The following is a 14,727-nucleotide window of genomic DNA, read 5'->3' on the forward strand; positions in this document are numbered from 1 at the left end:
GAAATACAATTTCGCTCCAATTTGATGAGGCCTGTTACATGAGAAAAGTAATCAGTCTTGAAGCGCATTATAAAACAATTGCAGAGGTGGCAACATAAGAAAAAAACCAAGGACTCAGTTACTGGGGGGAACCTCATACCCAGTAAGGTTCTGCAAGTGGGATACAAGGAGCTGAAAAGAAAACAAAACCTCAAACTAACTTTCCATGGCTTTTTTCTTAGCCAGTTTTAAAGTAAACTAATTCCTCTTTCTTGTTTGCAAGAAAATTCCATTCCTCAGATGCCAACTGCCCAGTCACGTCTCAACCAGGAATGCTGCTCACTGGCCGATGTAAAGCTCTACTGTTTCACAAGAAAAACGAAAACAGTTTCAACGGGGAAGGCCAACGAAATTTAAAGTTGCACATTTATAGCGAGGATGGCCCTGTTAAAAACGAAGTCCATTAGAAGCACCCTGAGCTGCCAGAAAACCAAACTTGAGAAAACCCCATGTGGTGCAGTAAAAGGGCATTAACAAGAAAGGGACATTTCTGCAGAAGGGTTTAAAAATTCAGGTTTCACAAGTCATCATCTCGTTGAGACGACATGCAAAGCTATGCCCAACCGCTCAAATTTAAGACCACATGACCTGGCATAAGTTTTGATTAATCTTCATGAGGTGGGTAAATTCATAACCACCCAATGAAGTGGCAGTTGGTAAACAGACTTATCTCAATGCACACACACATGCGCACGTGCACACACACGATTTTTAACATAAATTTTACACGTTAAAAAAGAAAAAGGAAATTAAAAAAATGGAACTCCTTACTGTGGTACTAACCATCCTAGCGGATGGGGGATTTGTCCTACAGTGCCCGGTGATAACGGATAATAAGGAGATATATCTGGAGGATGTGGAGGCCTTGGAATTCCTACGGAACAAGAACATAAAGCAGTGTTAGTATTGAGACATGAAAATAAAAAAAAAATAAGGAAAAAGCACATATGTTTCTGAATTGCTATCTATTAATTTTTATTACAATACTCATGGCTTCACTTTGGGTTTCCAAAGGCTGTTTCACAGTCTTATTTTGTAAAGTGAGCCTCTTGGCATCTTGTTAAATGAGATTCAACTAGAAAAACTGATGAGATTCGCTCCCTCAGACACTTTTCCAATTAGAGATAATTATCTTGTTGTTTAGGATGAGAATTCAGGAGTCTCAGCTATAGTTTTGGTGTGACACCGTGCTAGGTGCTGTCTTAAACACTCAACAGAAAGACAGCCCCTGTATCAACTTCACGGTTATTTTAGTCTCAGAGTCACCAAAAGAGCACAGGCCCTACCCATACTTTAACTGTGTACTCAGTAACGTGGCGCTACTCCAAAGTACCCTCCAAAATCAGCTACGAAGTCATTATAATTGCAAATGATGTTTGCTTTTGAGCAAACCTAGGAAACCTTCCCAAAACCTAGGGGTGGAGGGGAGAAGCCCTGGAGGCGCTTGCAAAAACGGGGGGCAGATGCCGAAGGTGTGTGGGGGAGGACAGAGTTCATCTGTCCCTCTGAAACTGGTGCAGCTCCTACTCGGACAGCAGAAACCAGCTCCAGTCACAAGGCTTAAATCTTAACACTCCTGACCTTAAGAGTAAGTAGGAATTACTCAGAGGAGTAAGGGTTACAAGACTGGGTCTTTCAGTTAACAAGCCAGGGCACAATTACACAGCAGAAACAATATTAAAACAGAGAGCATTAAAAGGAAGGGGTACTGTATTCATGGTTAAAAAATATTTTTTTTAAGTCGCTCAGGAAGCTTTTAATCTCTAAATTAAATCTCCTTGTGTGACATTTTCATGCAGACATTGCTTTTTCTCCATTACAAAACCCAAACAGATTAACTGGGCTTTAACCATCCGGCGAGCTATTTGCACACTTGAAAGAATGTTCACAGAAGAAAAGTAAACAGTCTACAGACGTTAATCATATGTTTTACGATAACCATTTAAAAGCTATTCCCTGTACTACCATTATTTAAATGAGAGGTTGACTATGCCATTCACTTGCAATACCCAGGGATGGCGAGATGGATTCCTTTTAAGCCATGCGAAGTTAGCATTAAGCACAATTAAAAGAGGGCCCCAATTGAAGCAGAGCAAGTGAAAAACAGCTATTGCATGGCCTCATTGAAGGGCTGGACTTTAGATAAATTATCTGCATACATTAGGGTTGACACAGGGCAATTCCTTTGCCGTGAATTCAGTTTCTGATGTCCTTTCCAATTAACTTCGTGGGATTTGGATTACAAAAACCAAAAATCACTGTCACTAGGAACTTAATGCAGCCCGAAGAAAGAAGACTGACACTGTTTCACTTCTCTGGGCCCTCAGGTTAAACAGGGACTCTTAAAAAAGTTAGAATAACATGTAAATTCTACTCTGTAACACCAATAAATCTGGTCAGGGTTTTACAGGGTGCTCTATATTCAAGAAGACTGCCCTTCAGACTGAACTGAGAGGTGGGTAGACTTACATTGGGGAAAAGAGTTGCAAGTATAGAGCTGGAGCTAAGTAGTTACAGTGGATGAAAATTCAACATTATAGGAGAAAAATGGCTGAACTCCTGACACAGAAACAATGGGATTTGGGGAATTAAAAGAGTTTCATTTTGAAACCGGTCATGACCCACCACCTTTAAAATTCCAGCTGCAATTTTGTAAGTGCAGATCACAGAACGTACATGTTTAACTCTCTGGGTCGTGCATGCAAACCAAGCACTTGGTGGATCGACCTGCTAGACGGGGTACCATGCTTACAAAGAAACATACCCACGAACGACCTCACACATGCAACTCTGGTGTCACCCTGCAGAAGCTTTATGAAAATTCACCCAGCAGGTTTCGTTCTGAAACATAATTGGCTTTAAAAAGCCCAACTTTGTCCATGTTCTTGCATGTGTTTGACATTTTACAAGCCCCTTCGGTGCTCCAGCATGGGAAATCCTTCCTCCTACGCTCTTTCCCCCTAATATGCAAAATAGAAAGATCCATCCACCCTCTCTGAAAAAGAAAACCAAAATTACTTCCCACCTACCTGTTTTGGGATCTACGTCGGCTGGTAAGTGTGGAGGAGGGTTTCCCGGTGTGAAGTGCTCATTGCTGTACGTGATAAGCGGCGTAAGAGGGTGTACATGGTGTGGGTGCTGCACAACTGGCACTTTGTTAGACTGTCAAGAGAAAAAGGTCGGTGGTGTTAGAAGAGCGCCGGGTACTCCCCACTGCAGTACCAGGAACAACACAGAAATCTGAGAACCCAGGATTCCAACACAGTCCTCAGACTTTTCCAGATCCGCTCTTGGCGTCACCCTTGCAGTTTTCCCACCCTCTTGCTTAAAACCCACTCGCACACTTTCCCTGCTCTTGAGTTTCTTTAATCTTTTTGACCTGTTGCGCTCCTGCACGGAGCAATAGCAGTTCTTTAACGTTTTTCCTTTTTATTTTATCATCTTGTGTTTCACCTTGAAGATCCAGGCAGACTCCTTGGTGAGGGGCTGACAGAGTCCTCCATTTAATTAGCACGAGACCCAAATGCTCACTGACCTGCAGGTCTTTTCCTTTCCCCTTCCTGTCCTCACTTCAGTTCTGCATTTTACTGCTCATTGCAAATACTCCAGATAAAATGCCTTTGTAGTGCTAGAGTATTCCCTTCATCAGCAAGCATTAAGATGACAAGCGATCACCTGCATATTTTATATATATATATGTTAGAAGAGCTGATTAATTATCAATTCATCAGAGAACACTAATAAATGGAAACTGGATACTGATGAATTAGGCTACTAAAATATTCAGCTATATAAATAATGGCAAAAAAATCCAGATAGCGCCATTGAAATTAACAATCTTGTGGGGGGAATAATCACGCAGATATGAGGTTTTCCCTGTCACATTCCTAGCTTGGGGGGGGAAAAAAAAAATCTTTTTCTTAGCAACAATAAAAAAAAAAAGAGTGAATGAATGAATGAAAGGAAAAGGCAGGCTGAACTGTAACTTACCCTTACAAGATCACAAAGAAAAAATTAAGCTGAAACAAGCGAACTGCTGGACCATTTACTGCGAGTAATCCAATTGCAAAAAACCCTATTCCCCATAGAGGATTTTCACTAAAATCCTACAACAGGGACATTTAACCAGATTAGGTACCAGCAAAGATAAAGAGGCTGGTATTAGATGATGAATGGATTAGAGTCAGGTTTCATTTTAGAATGTGTCTTCATTTCCTTTTATTACTTTAAGTAAGGAACAACTTGCATTAACATCAAGTAAAAGGAATCACATTAAAATAAAGTGGTGATACCACGGCGGCCCCCGACAGCGCCGCTGCCGACCAGGGTCTGCCAGCGCTCCCCTGCTCCCCCTCCCGCCCGGGGACCACTCGGACCCCACCACTCGCTCCCTGCACCCCCAAACACACCCGCCCTCGCCACATCGCTGCAGACGAGTTATTATCTGATCTCGGCTTGAACGCTGCCAAGCTTCCCTTAAAAGCATTTCAAAAATAATTCAGTTATTCTTTGAGAATGAGTTTGTAGACTGGGGGGAAGGAAGAGGGAAGAGAGACTGAGAGGTCGGAGGAAAAGAAATGTCAGTCTTCCCCCAAGCAAACAAGAAGTCCCTCCATCGTGCTTTGGTCAAGACACAGCAGAGCTTCACCTTCCGCTCTTCCAGCCTCCCCCACTCCAGCTCCTCAATTCAAAAAGCTGAGGAGATGCTCTAACCCAGGGGGCTCTCCCAGCCCCAGCCATACGCAGGTATTTGACTCATCCCTTTGATAACATGCAAAAAAATGCATGCATCCAAGAGAAGAAAGACAAAGAGCAGTGCTTATGCTTCCCACAACTTCTACTGCATTTATTTCTTTTTGCAACCCTTCTACAGAACAATTTAACAGCACGCTCATGGTGCAGGAAAGTCCCATGTCAAGTGGCCACCACACAGCACAGAGCGTGGTCAAAACAGCCAACACTATGAATCACAGCACATTGTGTTGGCTGGGCTGTACGTCAGGTCTTCTGCCAGCTGTACAACCAAGGACAACTTTTGGCCACATAGATCCATAATGGTTTCAAATCAGAGGAGCTATGGGGATTCAGCTCCTTAATTCAAAAAGCTGAGGAGATGCTCTAACCCAAAATCTGTTCTCTTCCAAGTGAACTAACCTAAGCAGTCCAAAAGTAACCAAAAGGTTTGGCAAGGGCTTCACGTAACAAATCATATTACACACCATGCAACTACTCAACAACACATGACATTATATGCCAAATGACCACTTGATCTGGTTCACAAAAAACAATCGTTCCCAAGAAGAGAGATTTTTGCTGGCCAAGAATTGAGTGAACTTTTGCTGTTAGGTGGCCCCCGGTGTGGCTGGTAGCTGCTGGAGCTCTTGTGCTCTCTCAGTGCTACCTTCACATCATGGCAAAAAAACCTCACCCAGATCCTGACAGACATTGAGGGCTGTCTTTCATGGAGAGCTTATTTTCACAGAAACTGGAACTGATTAGTAAAAAAAAAAAAAAGTGACAGAATAACATTAGAAGGTCAGACTTAAGCCGACAAACAAGAAACAACATGTGAGAGGAAAGCTAGACTTAAATACCTGTATCACCAAAGCCAGATATACCATAGGGGGTTACATGTAAACTGTAGGAAACTACCACCTACTGCTTTGATACACCAAGACCCCCTGCAATATCTCTACAAAACAGCACAAGTGCTGAATTATTACGTATTTTACTTAATACCTTTCAGAGAAAAACACAAAAGAAAAAGGAAAACAAGCAGGAGTCTGAGCCTTAGTCTGCAAACTTATCCCCAGGTAAATCATTTTTACGTGAGTGACTGCCCTGCAGTCAAAGAGACAATTCAGATGAAGACATTGGATGTAAGGATAGGATACTTTTTTGCCATTCTGGTGATGCTGGGGCAGAGGTGTGGGAAGAAAGCACCACGGGGAAAAGGGCAAACTGTCATCTACATGCTCAATAATATGCTCTCCAGGACAGAGAAGCGTGATTCACTGTCCCTGCAAATCATCTGCATCTGTATCACTACCCCAGGCTTGGTTTGTATTCGGTTTTGCACTGTTTATCACACACTGGGAAAAGGGACCACAACTCCGCTCAGAATAGCATGCACAATTCACAAGCCAAACTAATCATAATCATTTAGCATAATATGCTAAACAAGCTGCTCTTTAAAAGCAGCGTTCCTGAAGTTAACTAAGCTTCCTCGGAAAACAGAAAAAGAAAAGACTAGCTGGAAAAGAGCAGGATTAATCCCGCACATGCATCATCCTTTGAAGCCAATGGGAGCTCTGCCTGAGTAACAAGTGTGGTCCTAACCCCATCCACTGGCAGTGAAAGGTAAACCACAGCAGCCATCAATAGGAGACACCTATTAGACGACCTCAGCCACCCCCCCCTGCAAAAGGCCCTTCTCCAATATACATCTGCCTGTACTTTATCAAGGGTACTTTTAAGCTAAAAGCCATTGTGAGATGCAGGAATTTCTCTGGCAAGTTGAAGAACTCCATGTATGGTTATGTCGGGCATGGAAAGGATTGCGGCGCTGGTACACAGAGATTAGCATCAGGGCATGTGGTAATAGGACGGGAACAAGTGGAGATTTCGGGAGACAAATCCCAGCATCTACAAAGTACCAAGTCATCTGCTGCTTAATCACTCCTCTCCACTGAAAGCTGGGGTCTCCTATGCTGGGTTAGAGGCCATGGTAAAGAATTGCAAAAAAACCTCATAAGTTTGCTTTTCTTGATAACCCCTGCCTGAAGCAAACCAGAGGAAATTGTCCCCATAGGGACTCAACTACTAAATCTCTCTATATGAATTTGAAATGCTTCTGGGAGTGCTTAAACACAGATGATTTTAAACAATAACGGAGCTCTGGAATAAGGAAAAAAAAAAATAAAAACACTTCCCCCCCCAATAACCCAAACAAACAAACAACCCCCCCCACAACAAAACAACACAAAAAATGTTGGACTGATACATGTTTGAGAGGGCAACTGAGATCCATTTAGCCTAAATTCCAATAGGTGCCTTTAGGGAACAAAAAAAAATATCTAAACTTCAGATTTAAACTGCAGGGGATTGTGTGTATAAATTGCTGCGTATTAGTCTTTGTTGCATGGTAAGGACATTTCATTAACAGGATGAAAGATGCTTCTGTGCGTTTACAGTCCAATTTAATACACCCCACTGATGAATACTCCCCATTTATTGAAGAAGTTAATACATGCTGCATAAATCAATAGTTCCTAAGTCTCTGAAAGCAACATAAGACTTGCACGAGATGAAACATTGTATTGTTGAGCACACAAAGGGAAACCAACCTTTAAATAGGAGGAGTTTGTTACTGCAATTTCTGTTTGCAAATTCATAGCTTGTTTGGCTGTGGTAATAAAAACATGGTATCAACTCGAAGTCAGAGAAAAACATGCCAGAGAGGCTGGAGGATTTGCCCTTGCTGGGATAACGTGGTGTTAGCAAAACCAGGTCTGCAAAAAAAAGCCACCCAGGCTGAAAACAAGCCATCATTCCATTGCAGCATCGCAGCGGCTGAACCCTTCGGCCTCAGCAAGGCGGCTGCCGGGGGACTCCGCTCGATGCACCCCCGGCCCCGCAGCCCAGGCAGGGCAGGGGATGCTCCTGCCCCCAAACTCTGCCTGTCCCCAGCACGGCCGCAGCCGGGAGGGACGCCCTTCCCCAGCCCAGGGTGACCTTTGAAGTGTTGGACCTAAAGCCTCCAGTCCTGCTGGCGAGGCTGGGATGGGCCAGGCACCCCCAACACCCCGCAATGGGGAATGTGGCATCAGGGGCACTGATCAGGCCCTTGCACCCAAGACCCCCTCCCCTTCCTCCACTATAACCGAGGAGGAATGAGAGCTCACCATTCACCTTAAAACCTATTAATCAACAGACACTGAAAACAAACGGAGCCAGAGCTCTGCCTGCCTTTTTTGCCATGTCCTCCTCTTCCCCGTTCCCCCATTGCTTTCCCTTTTTGCTGAAGAAAGATGGGGCCTGAAAGTGCCTTTATGAGCTTAATACAATAAAACAAAAGCAGCACAGAAGAGGGTTTGTCAGCCTTTTCCCTTCCTCCAGGGTGGATGCAGAAGGTCGACAGTGGTCTTGAATTAGCAGGCCCTCCTGGAGTTGCTCCCTGGGCTAAGTAAAGGGTACCATTCAATACCAGTTCACTTTAAAAAATAGGTTTATAACTTGTCTCCCTGTATTTTCCAGATGGTGCCGTTGCAGTTATGCTGACTATGGCCAGTGAAATGCTAACAGATGTTCCTGAGCTGCTCTGCAGCTCCAAAGATGCTCATAAGAGGAGAGTTTCTTCTTTTCTAAAGGCTGATCTCTCCTTGGTTCTGCCTAGGAATGACACATACTCCCCCAAATAAAAAAAGCTAAGTTGCAAGAAAAGGCAAATCTCAAAATATTGCTGCAAATATTGGAACATTCTTCTGTCTCCAGCTGAGGTCACCAACACCTGAAGCAGAGCATCCACCAGTAAGCACCACTCTGGCCCTGGGGATCACCCACATCAGCGGCCGCTCTGGGTGGCACCCCAAACTTCAGCGAGGAAAATACAAACCATTTAGGTTAACTGAAAAGCTAAAACCAACCAAGCCCACCAGCTATGTATAACTCAGTCTTCATCACCTTCCCAAGCATAGAAATTCAATGTCAGTGATGAAGCACTTCCTGAAAAAAATAAAATATTTCATTTTACCTGGCTCTCTTTAGCTACTGGAGCCACAGTTTATTTTTTTTAAGGATGCCTTCACACCTGACTAAGCATTTTCTCCTGAAAACTACTTCCCCTTGCTCCATTATGGCTGATACAGTTTAATGTAGCTGATTTCTGCCTAAGGTCCTGCCCTAAGCTAACTGCCCATTGTAGCAGGAGACAAGGCCTCTATTGATAATCACAACTCGCCCTGCTAAAAAAAGGCTCATTTTCTTCTTTCACATAAATGATGACAGGAGCACTGACAACCATGTGCTGGGACAATGCTCCCCCCCAGCCCCACCCCTAAACAGAGCTTGACAAAAAAACCCCAACCACTCACTGCTCTCCCATTAATATATATTAAAAAAAAAAGGCGGGGGGGGGATTGGGGGGGCAGGGACACACGGGACAGGGGGGACACGGTGACACACATTTGCATCCTTCTGCTTCTCCCTCCTCCCTCCCTGACCACTTCCCAGGCCAGCGAGTGCCTACCTGCTCCTGCAAGAACTGACGGCTTTCCAAAAAAAAAAAACCCCAAACCTGTGCTCTATTAGTAACTTCTCAGACAAAACAACAAAATCAGCTTCCTGGCTTCAAGTGTCCAGCAATTCATTCAAGAAAATAATAGTTTTCTTCCCCCTCGTCCCCCTTTAACTATGATGAAGTGCCCCCCCCCGCATGCTGGAGCACTAAGCCACCGTGCTTGACATTTTCAGCATCCTTCCTGTAAGGGAACGAAGGTACCAAGGGGAGGGGGTGGGGAAGCGACGGTTTAAGATGTTCAGGAAATTTCCACTTAATTTCGCCAAAAGGCAATTATGTGAAATGATCTGGTGACAATTAGCATACGCCAAATCCTCTAGCGTAAAAGGGAAAGAACTGGGGTTTCACTGTCTAATTACTGCCTGTTAGTTCTTCTGCAGGAGAATTAAAAACACTAGTAGTAAAACATTAGTATTAACTGTGCTAACGTTTTCAAAGCTGTTGGGGACTGTAATCTTACTGCTACGGTATTTGGGTGGTTTTTGGCCTTTTTTTTTTTTTTTTTAGAAGTGAAAAAAAAAAAAGAAACTTGGGAGTTTTAAATACAAGTGCTGCATCCTTGGACCATGAGGTGTTACTCTAATGTCTAGTCAGACCCAGACAAGCACCTGCTTAGACGCAGCTGTATATTTTGAGATCTTTCGGCATCACTTGGATGCCAGTTACATTTTTACATCACTCATTCTCTTAATGCTTTATTGATAAAGAGAAAGCACTCTGCTGCATCTGCCCTGCCACATCTTGGCAAACAAATCTGGACACCAGAGTTACCCCAGCCTATAGCCCAGAAACTGGCCTGCACGTACCCAGTCAAGCCTTACATTGTACCTCCAAATTAGAGATTATTTGATCAACAGGTGGATTTCCCTGTACGAGGAGGACAGGGTAGTGCTCAGAGTCTTCCAAGTTTCAGGCAGGGAGGTGCCCAGATCTATTTCACCCATTGCAAAAGGAGAGGCACGGTTTCTTCCCCAACCTGACAAACACTCGCTTTCCTTGTGTACTTCAGTTAATTACCAGACAGATATTATCTCTTTAGACCAGGCAAGCTTTCCTTCACGTCTAGCAAGGCAAAAAGCAGAAAGACTTGGCACACACCAGGCTAAAACCAAAATCACAGTTCTCTTAAGCAGGACTGGCACAAGGTGTGCTGGATGCACCACCGCTACGCAAAAAGAGGGGTGAAACCTGAGCAAGTCTTCAGGAAACGGTCCTGAACATTAAAACAGTCCTCAGCATTAAGGGGGGTGGAGAAGAGAGAGATACAGAGCAATAACGCAAGCACAAAAATTCAGAAAAGATGGGAAGAAGGGAGAAGTGAACAGAAGCAAAAGGGTGCTTGTAATTGCCCTGACAGGCCTTATTTGTTACGTGCTTTGTTTGAATACCAAGTAATACAATTTTATTTACTGCCTAGCATTCTCTGAAATGGCACATTAGAAACAGCTTTAATTCTTGCATGTGAATCGCATATTTCAGCATTAGACAGATATATACTGTAGGAGAAATACCCTAACAAAATCAGTGGAGCTATCTGTGACTTCTGCCTACAGTAAGAACTTGAATGTGAGGCTGTTAAAAAACTGCAAGAAATGAAAAAAATGAGCATGCCACTTGGATACCCACTTGTATTTGGCAATTTCAGTAATAACAGCATTATTAAAAAACTAACATGTATATATATGCCTTAAGACACAACGCCAAGTTTTCAGTACAGCTTTTTAAAATGCAGTATTCACAAACTATAGCGGACTGTGCTCAATAACAATACACAATGTATCTAGCAAATGTATACTAAATAGCTTAACAAATAACAAAGCTCTAAAAAACGTTTTCATTTTTTTTAATGTGCTAAAAACATTAACCACCACCCCAAAACAATTGAGTGATGAAATTAAGCAACTCTAGATCAATTACGTCTTGAATAAATCCAGCAAAGCTTCCCTAAAAACATGTTGTTAAATGCACATAAGAACTGAGACACTTTGCAAATATTTTGGTAGAAAAGAAACAGTCTGTCAGGCCTTTCGCCCCGAGTCCTAGTACAAAGCATTCCTCTGAAGGTAAAATGCTTACGAGAGCTCATCACCAGCTACGGAAAACCTGTGTCTGCAAGAACAGGCAGTGAAAGAAGCAGCATCTAAACTGTCTTTTCAGATTAATTCATTTTAGATGAATTCTACATAATTTTATCCCTTGTTATATACAAGAAAAGGCAAGGAAATCAACTAAGCTACTCAGGCAAAGGTATCACAGGGTACTGAAGTGATAGAAATCTTCCTCCTGGATTGAGTGACTCTCTGAGCAAGCTTGGCAGAGTTAGAAAAGAAAACAGCAGAAAACTCAAGACTCCCACAAAACCTCCTGTGAAAACGAGATGCTTTCTAAAATTATTAAATACATTTCTATTTTCTGTGTGTAATTTCGGGTAATGTACCGAATTGGCTGAGGAGTAGGCTTACTTTCTATAATATATATATTAATAGGAGAGAAAAGTCTCGTGGACTTCTGATAACGAACACAGAACCACCGTGTCAAAACATGTTATCTCACATTTATCAACATTCAGTATTATTTTTCATATTCCTTTAGCACCTAGCGAAATCATTTTTATGTATTGTCCCTAAAATCTTCATCTTTCACATCACAGCTGAGCTTTCTGAAGAATTCAGAAAATTTAACTGAGTGTTAACCAAACACGGGACCAAAAGCACCCAATTAAAAACTACTACATACTATTTTTAATAATTTTTTAGAAAAAGAAAAAAAATCTCGTTTTGTGTATGACAAGTTTAACCATTCCATCACCAAACCCCCTTAACTGTAACATATGTGGCCCTGCTACAAACCAACTTTTTCTCCTTAAAAAAAAAACAAAACAAAAAAACAACAAGCATTTTTACCTTCATGGTTTCAGAGTTAAGGAAATATCGTACTGAACTGAAGAAAGCTTTGAAGTGACCCCCTCCGCCCCAAAGGAGAAAAAGAACAGAAAAGCTAGTGATGTCATGGTCACCGTGTGAATGTGTGACTGCGGATGTAACGCGCAGCGAACACAGGCGCACACGCTTCTCCCTCGCTGCTAACCATTGTTCAGCATCCAGAAACCAGCCCCTGAAACCTGCTGTACACTGGGCTCTGAAACACCACCCCCCCAAACACACCCCGATCCCACCCTGGATGCACGAGCAAAAAAAAAAAAAATTTCTTTCTCCCCCACCCCCCTTCCCCCTTTCCATAAACCAAACCCCAAAATCAGGCGGAGGGAAGGGCAAAGAGGAGGAGTGCAACAACTCTGCCCCGCCGCACCATTGTGTCGCGACAAAACGACGCTCTGCCGCTCGGCTCCTCGCCACCGCTGGAAAATTAAAGTGTCATCGAAAAGTCACGCTTCCCCCCACTAAAAAAGACGATTACCATCAAATAAATAAATAAAAACAACGTCGCTAACAAAGGTCACAGCTGGAGATGCTTGCTTGATTTCTTTCCCACAGCCCTCCCCCCCCACCCCCCACCCTTTTTTTTTTTAATTCCACACAGGAGGAAAGGAAAGGAGAGGGGAGGGGGGGGAGAGGGAGAGAAGTCACATCAGAAGTTCAATGGTCAAGACAGAAAGCAAAGCGCGCATGCAGAAAGTGCTACTCACCCAGCAATTCAAATTGAGATGCCAGCAGCCGAACTGCTGGAAGAGAGAGAACCCAGAGGCAAGCGCTCCTCCTTTACCACTCAAATCTTCCATTCCCACTAAAATTGCATCCCTCGGGTACATAACAGCTTTGTCTTTCCTTCTCTTAACCTCAAAAACTTTTTTCTTTACTGTCTAGATGCCAATTGTGCTGGCTTTGTATTATTTTCCTTGCAGCTTTTCTCTCTCTCTTTTTCTTTTCCCCACTCCCCCCCTTCACTTAAAGTACTGGAAAAGCTGTCTTAAAAGATCAAGATGTCTCCAGTTTTTTGGCCTGGTGTTTTCTGAATGCTCGAAATCCACTGTCATGTTGGCTGTGAGATCTTATTTCTAAATTGTCGGCTGCAGTTATCAAAATTTAGAGAAGCCTCCTCTCTTTTCCGATATAGCACTTTACCATCATCCTTCCAGGGAGTGGGGAAAAGACTTTTCCCCCCCCACACGCAGACATGTCTGCTCAGAAGAGCTAAAAAGCAGTTACCTTGGAAATCAATGACAACGCTACTACAACCCAGGTTGCACAGGTATTACTAAGTGCAGCGAGGAAACGCCGGCCGGCCATAAGGGAGCATGATCAGTTAAGTGTAACAAGCAGTTACTTTATCTGCAAGATTGTCAAATCCCTCAGAACAAATTTCTTAGGGGGGGAGCTGTAAGGAAAGTATATTTTCTTGTCATTGTAACACTGAGGTGACATTTGGCAGACCTTTAACATTAGCTCTGGTCTCTCTCCCCCCATTCCTCTTTAGCATTTAATATTTCTGTGAACCACAGACCCCACTGTAAAAGCCATGCAAGAGGAGCTTTGAGATTGCTAGCGTTACAGTGCCCTGGCTATTCTATTTTCCCAAGCCAGTCCTGAGTGAGAATAAACAGTGGTACCCAGAGAGCATCTCTGAACTGAGCAAGGATGAAGACTTTTCCCCCGCGCCTTGCTCTCACCTAGGAACATCGTCAGACACCCGCTTCCTAAATCTGATCTGGGTACCGAGGGGAAAGCACAGCATCCAGCTGCGCCAAGAGTCAGTTTCTCGCTTCTTACCTATCTCTTTCCTAAAGTTGCAGAGTAGTTACTCTGCAACAGGGGCAAAAGCCGCAACGGGTGGTTTAACGGGGAATAATTAGGAAACCACGACCGCGTTCTTCCCCTCCTCACTTTCTAAGTGAGTTTGCTGACGGATGCTGCAGGCAGGGAGAGCATTCACCATGTGGGATGGACACTGCTGCAGACGAGGCACTGAAGGAGACCAGTTGCAAACACTTGTCATCCTTGCGCACATCTGGGAGACCCGCATGAGCGAGTTCACCCCGTTCTCACCCCCCAAGAACAAAACAACAGAACTAAATAAGCATAGGAAAAAAGTAAAACTCCGTTTTAAACGGGGAGACCTTGAGTGGTTCCAGGTTTGCTTTTAGAGTGGCAGTTTAATCTGTGAAGGCTGCGGGCTAAACAAAACAAAACCAAACCAAAACAAAACGCAAAGCTGGCACCTAGGACTCGGGGGAAAAAAAATAAAATAAAACAAATCAGGGGCAGACGAAGCAAGCAGAGGAAAATCTGTGCGTTTTCTGCCCGCCCGAGCCCCCTCTCCCCGCACTGCTCCGGCCTTCGCGTGCAAAGTGTCAGCCAGCAATCTTTAAGGCCCCTAATACCAAAACAAAACCCCGCGATTTCCCTTTACACGGCAGTAACAAAAGCAACGAG

The 14,727-nt window shown here is 43.6% G+C and overlaps 1 protein-coding gene across 14 annotated transcripts in view; it reads right to left on the reverse strand.

Annotated features, from left to right (window-relative positions):
* TCF7L2 (transcription factor 7 like 2) overlaps window positions 1-14,727 on the reverse strand; it is a 178,326-nt gene that overhangs the window by 23,873 nt on the left and 139,726 nt on the right. For 10 of the 14 annotated variants that reach the window (XM_065638663.1, XM_065638654.1, XM_065638651.1 and 7 more), the window contains exons 5-6: window positions 3,069-3,201; window positions 811-913 (exon numbers count right to left, since the gene is read on the reverse strand). In XM_065638663.1, the coding sequence (XP_065494735.1) occupies window positions 811-913; window positions 3,069-3,201 (236 nt within the window). The remainder of the gene's footprint in view (window positions 1-810; window positions 914-3,068; window positions 3,202-14,727) is intronic. The other 4 variants (XM_065638652.1, XM_065638650.1, XM_065638662.1 and 1 more) reach the window with 1 other exon arrangement.

Source organism: Caloenas nicobarica, chromosome 7, assembly GCF_036013445.1.
Source record: "Caloenas nicobarica isolate bCalNic1 chromosome 7, bCalNic1.hap1, whole genome shotgun sequence".
Classification (NCBI taxonomy): Eukaryota; Metazoa; Chordata; class Aves; order Columbiformes; family Columbidae; genus Caloenas; species Caloenas nicobarica.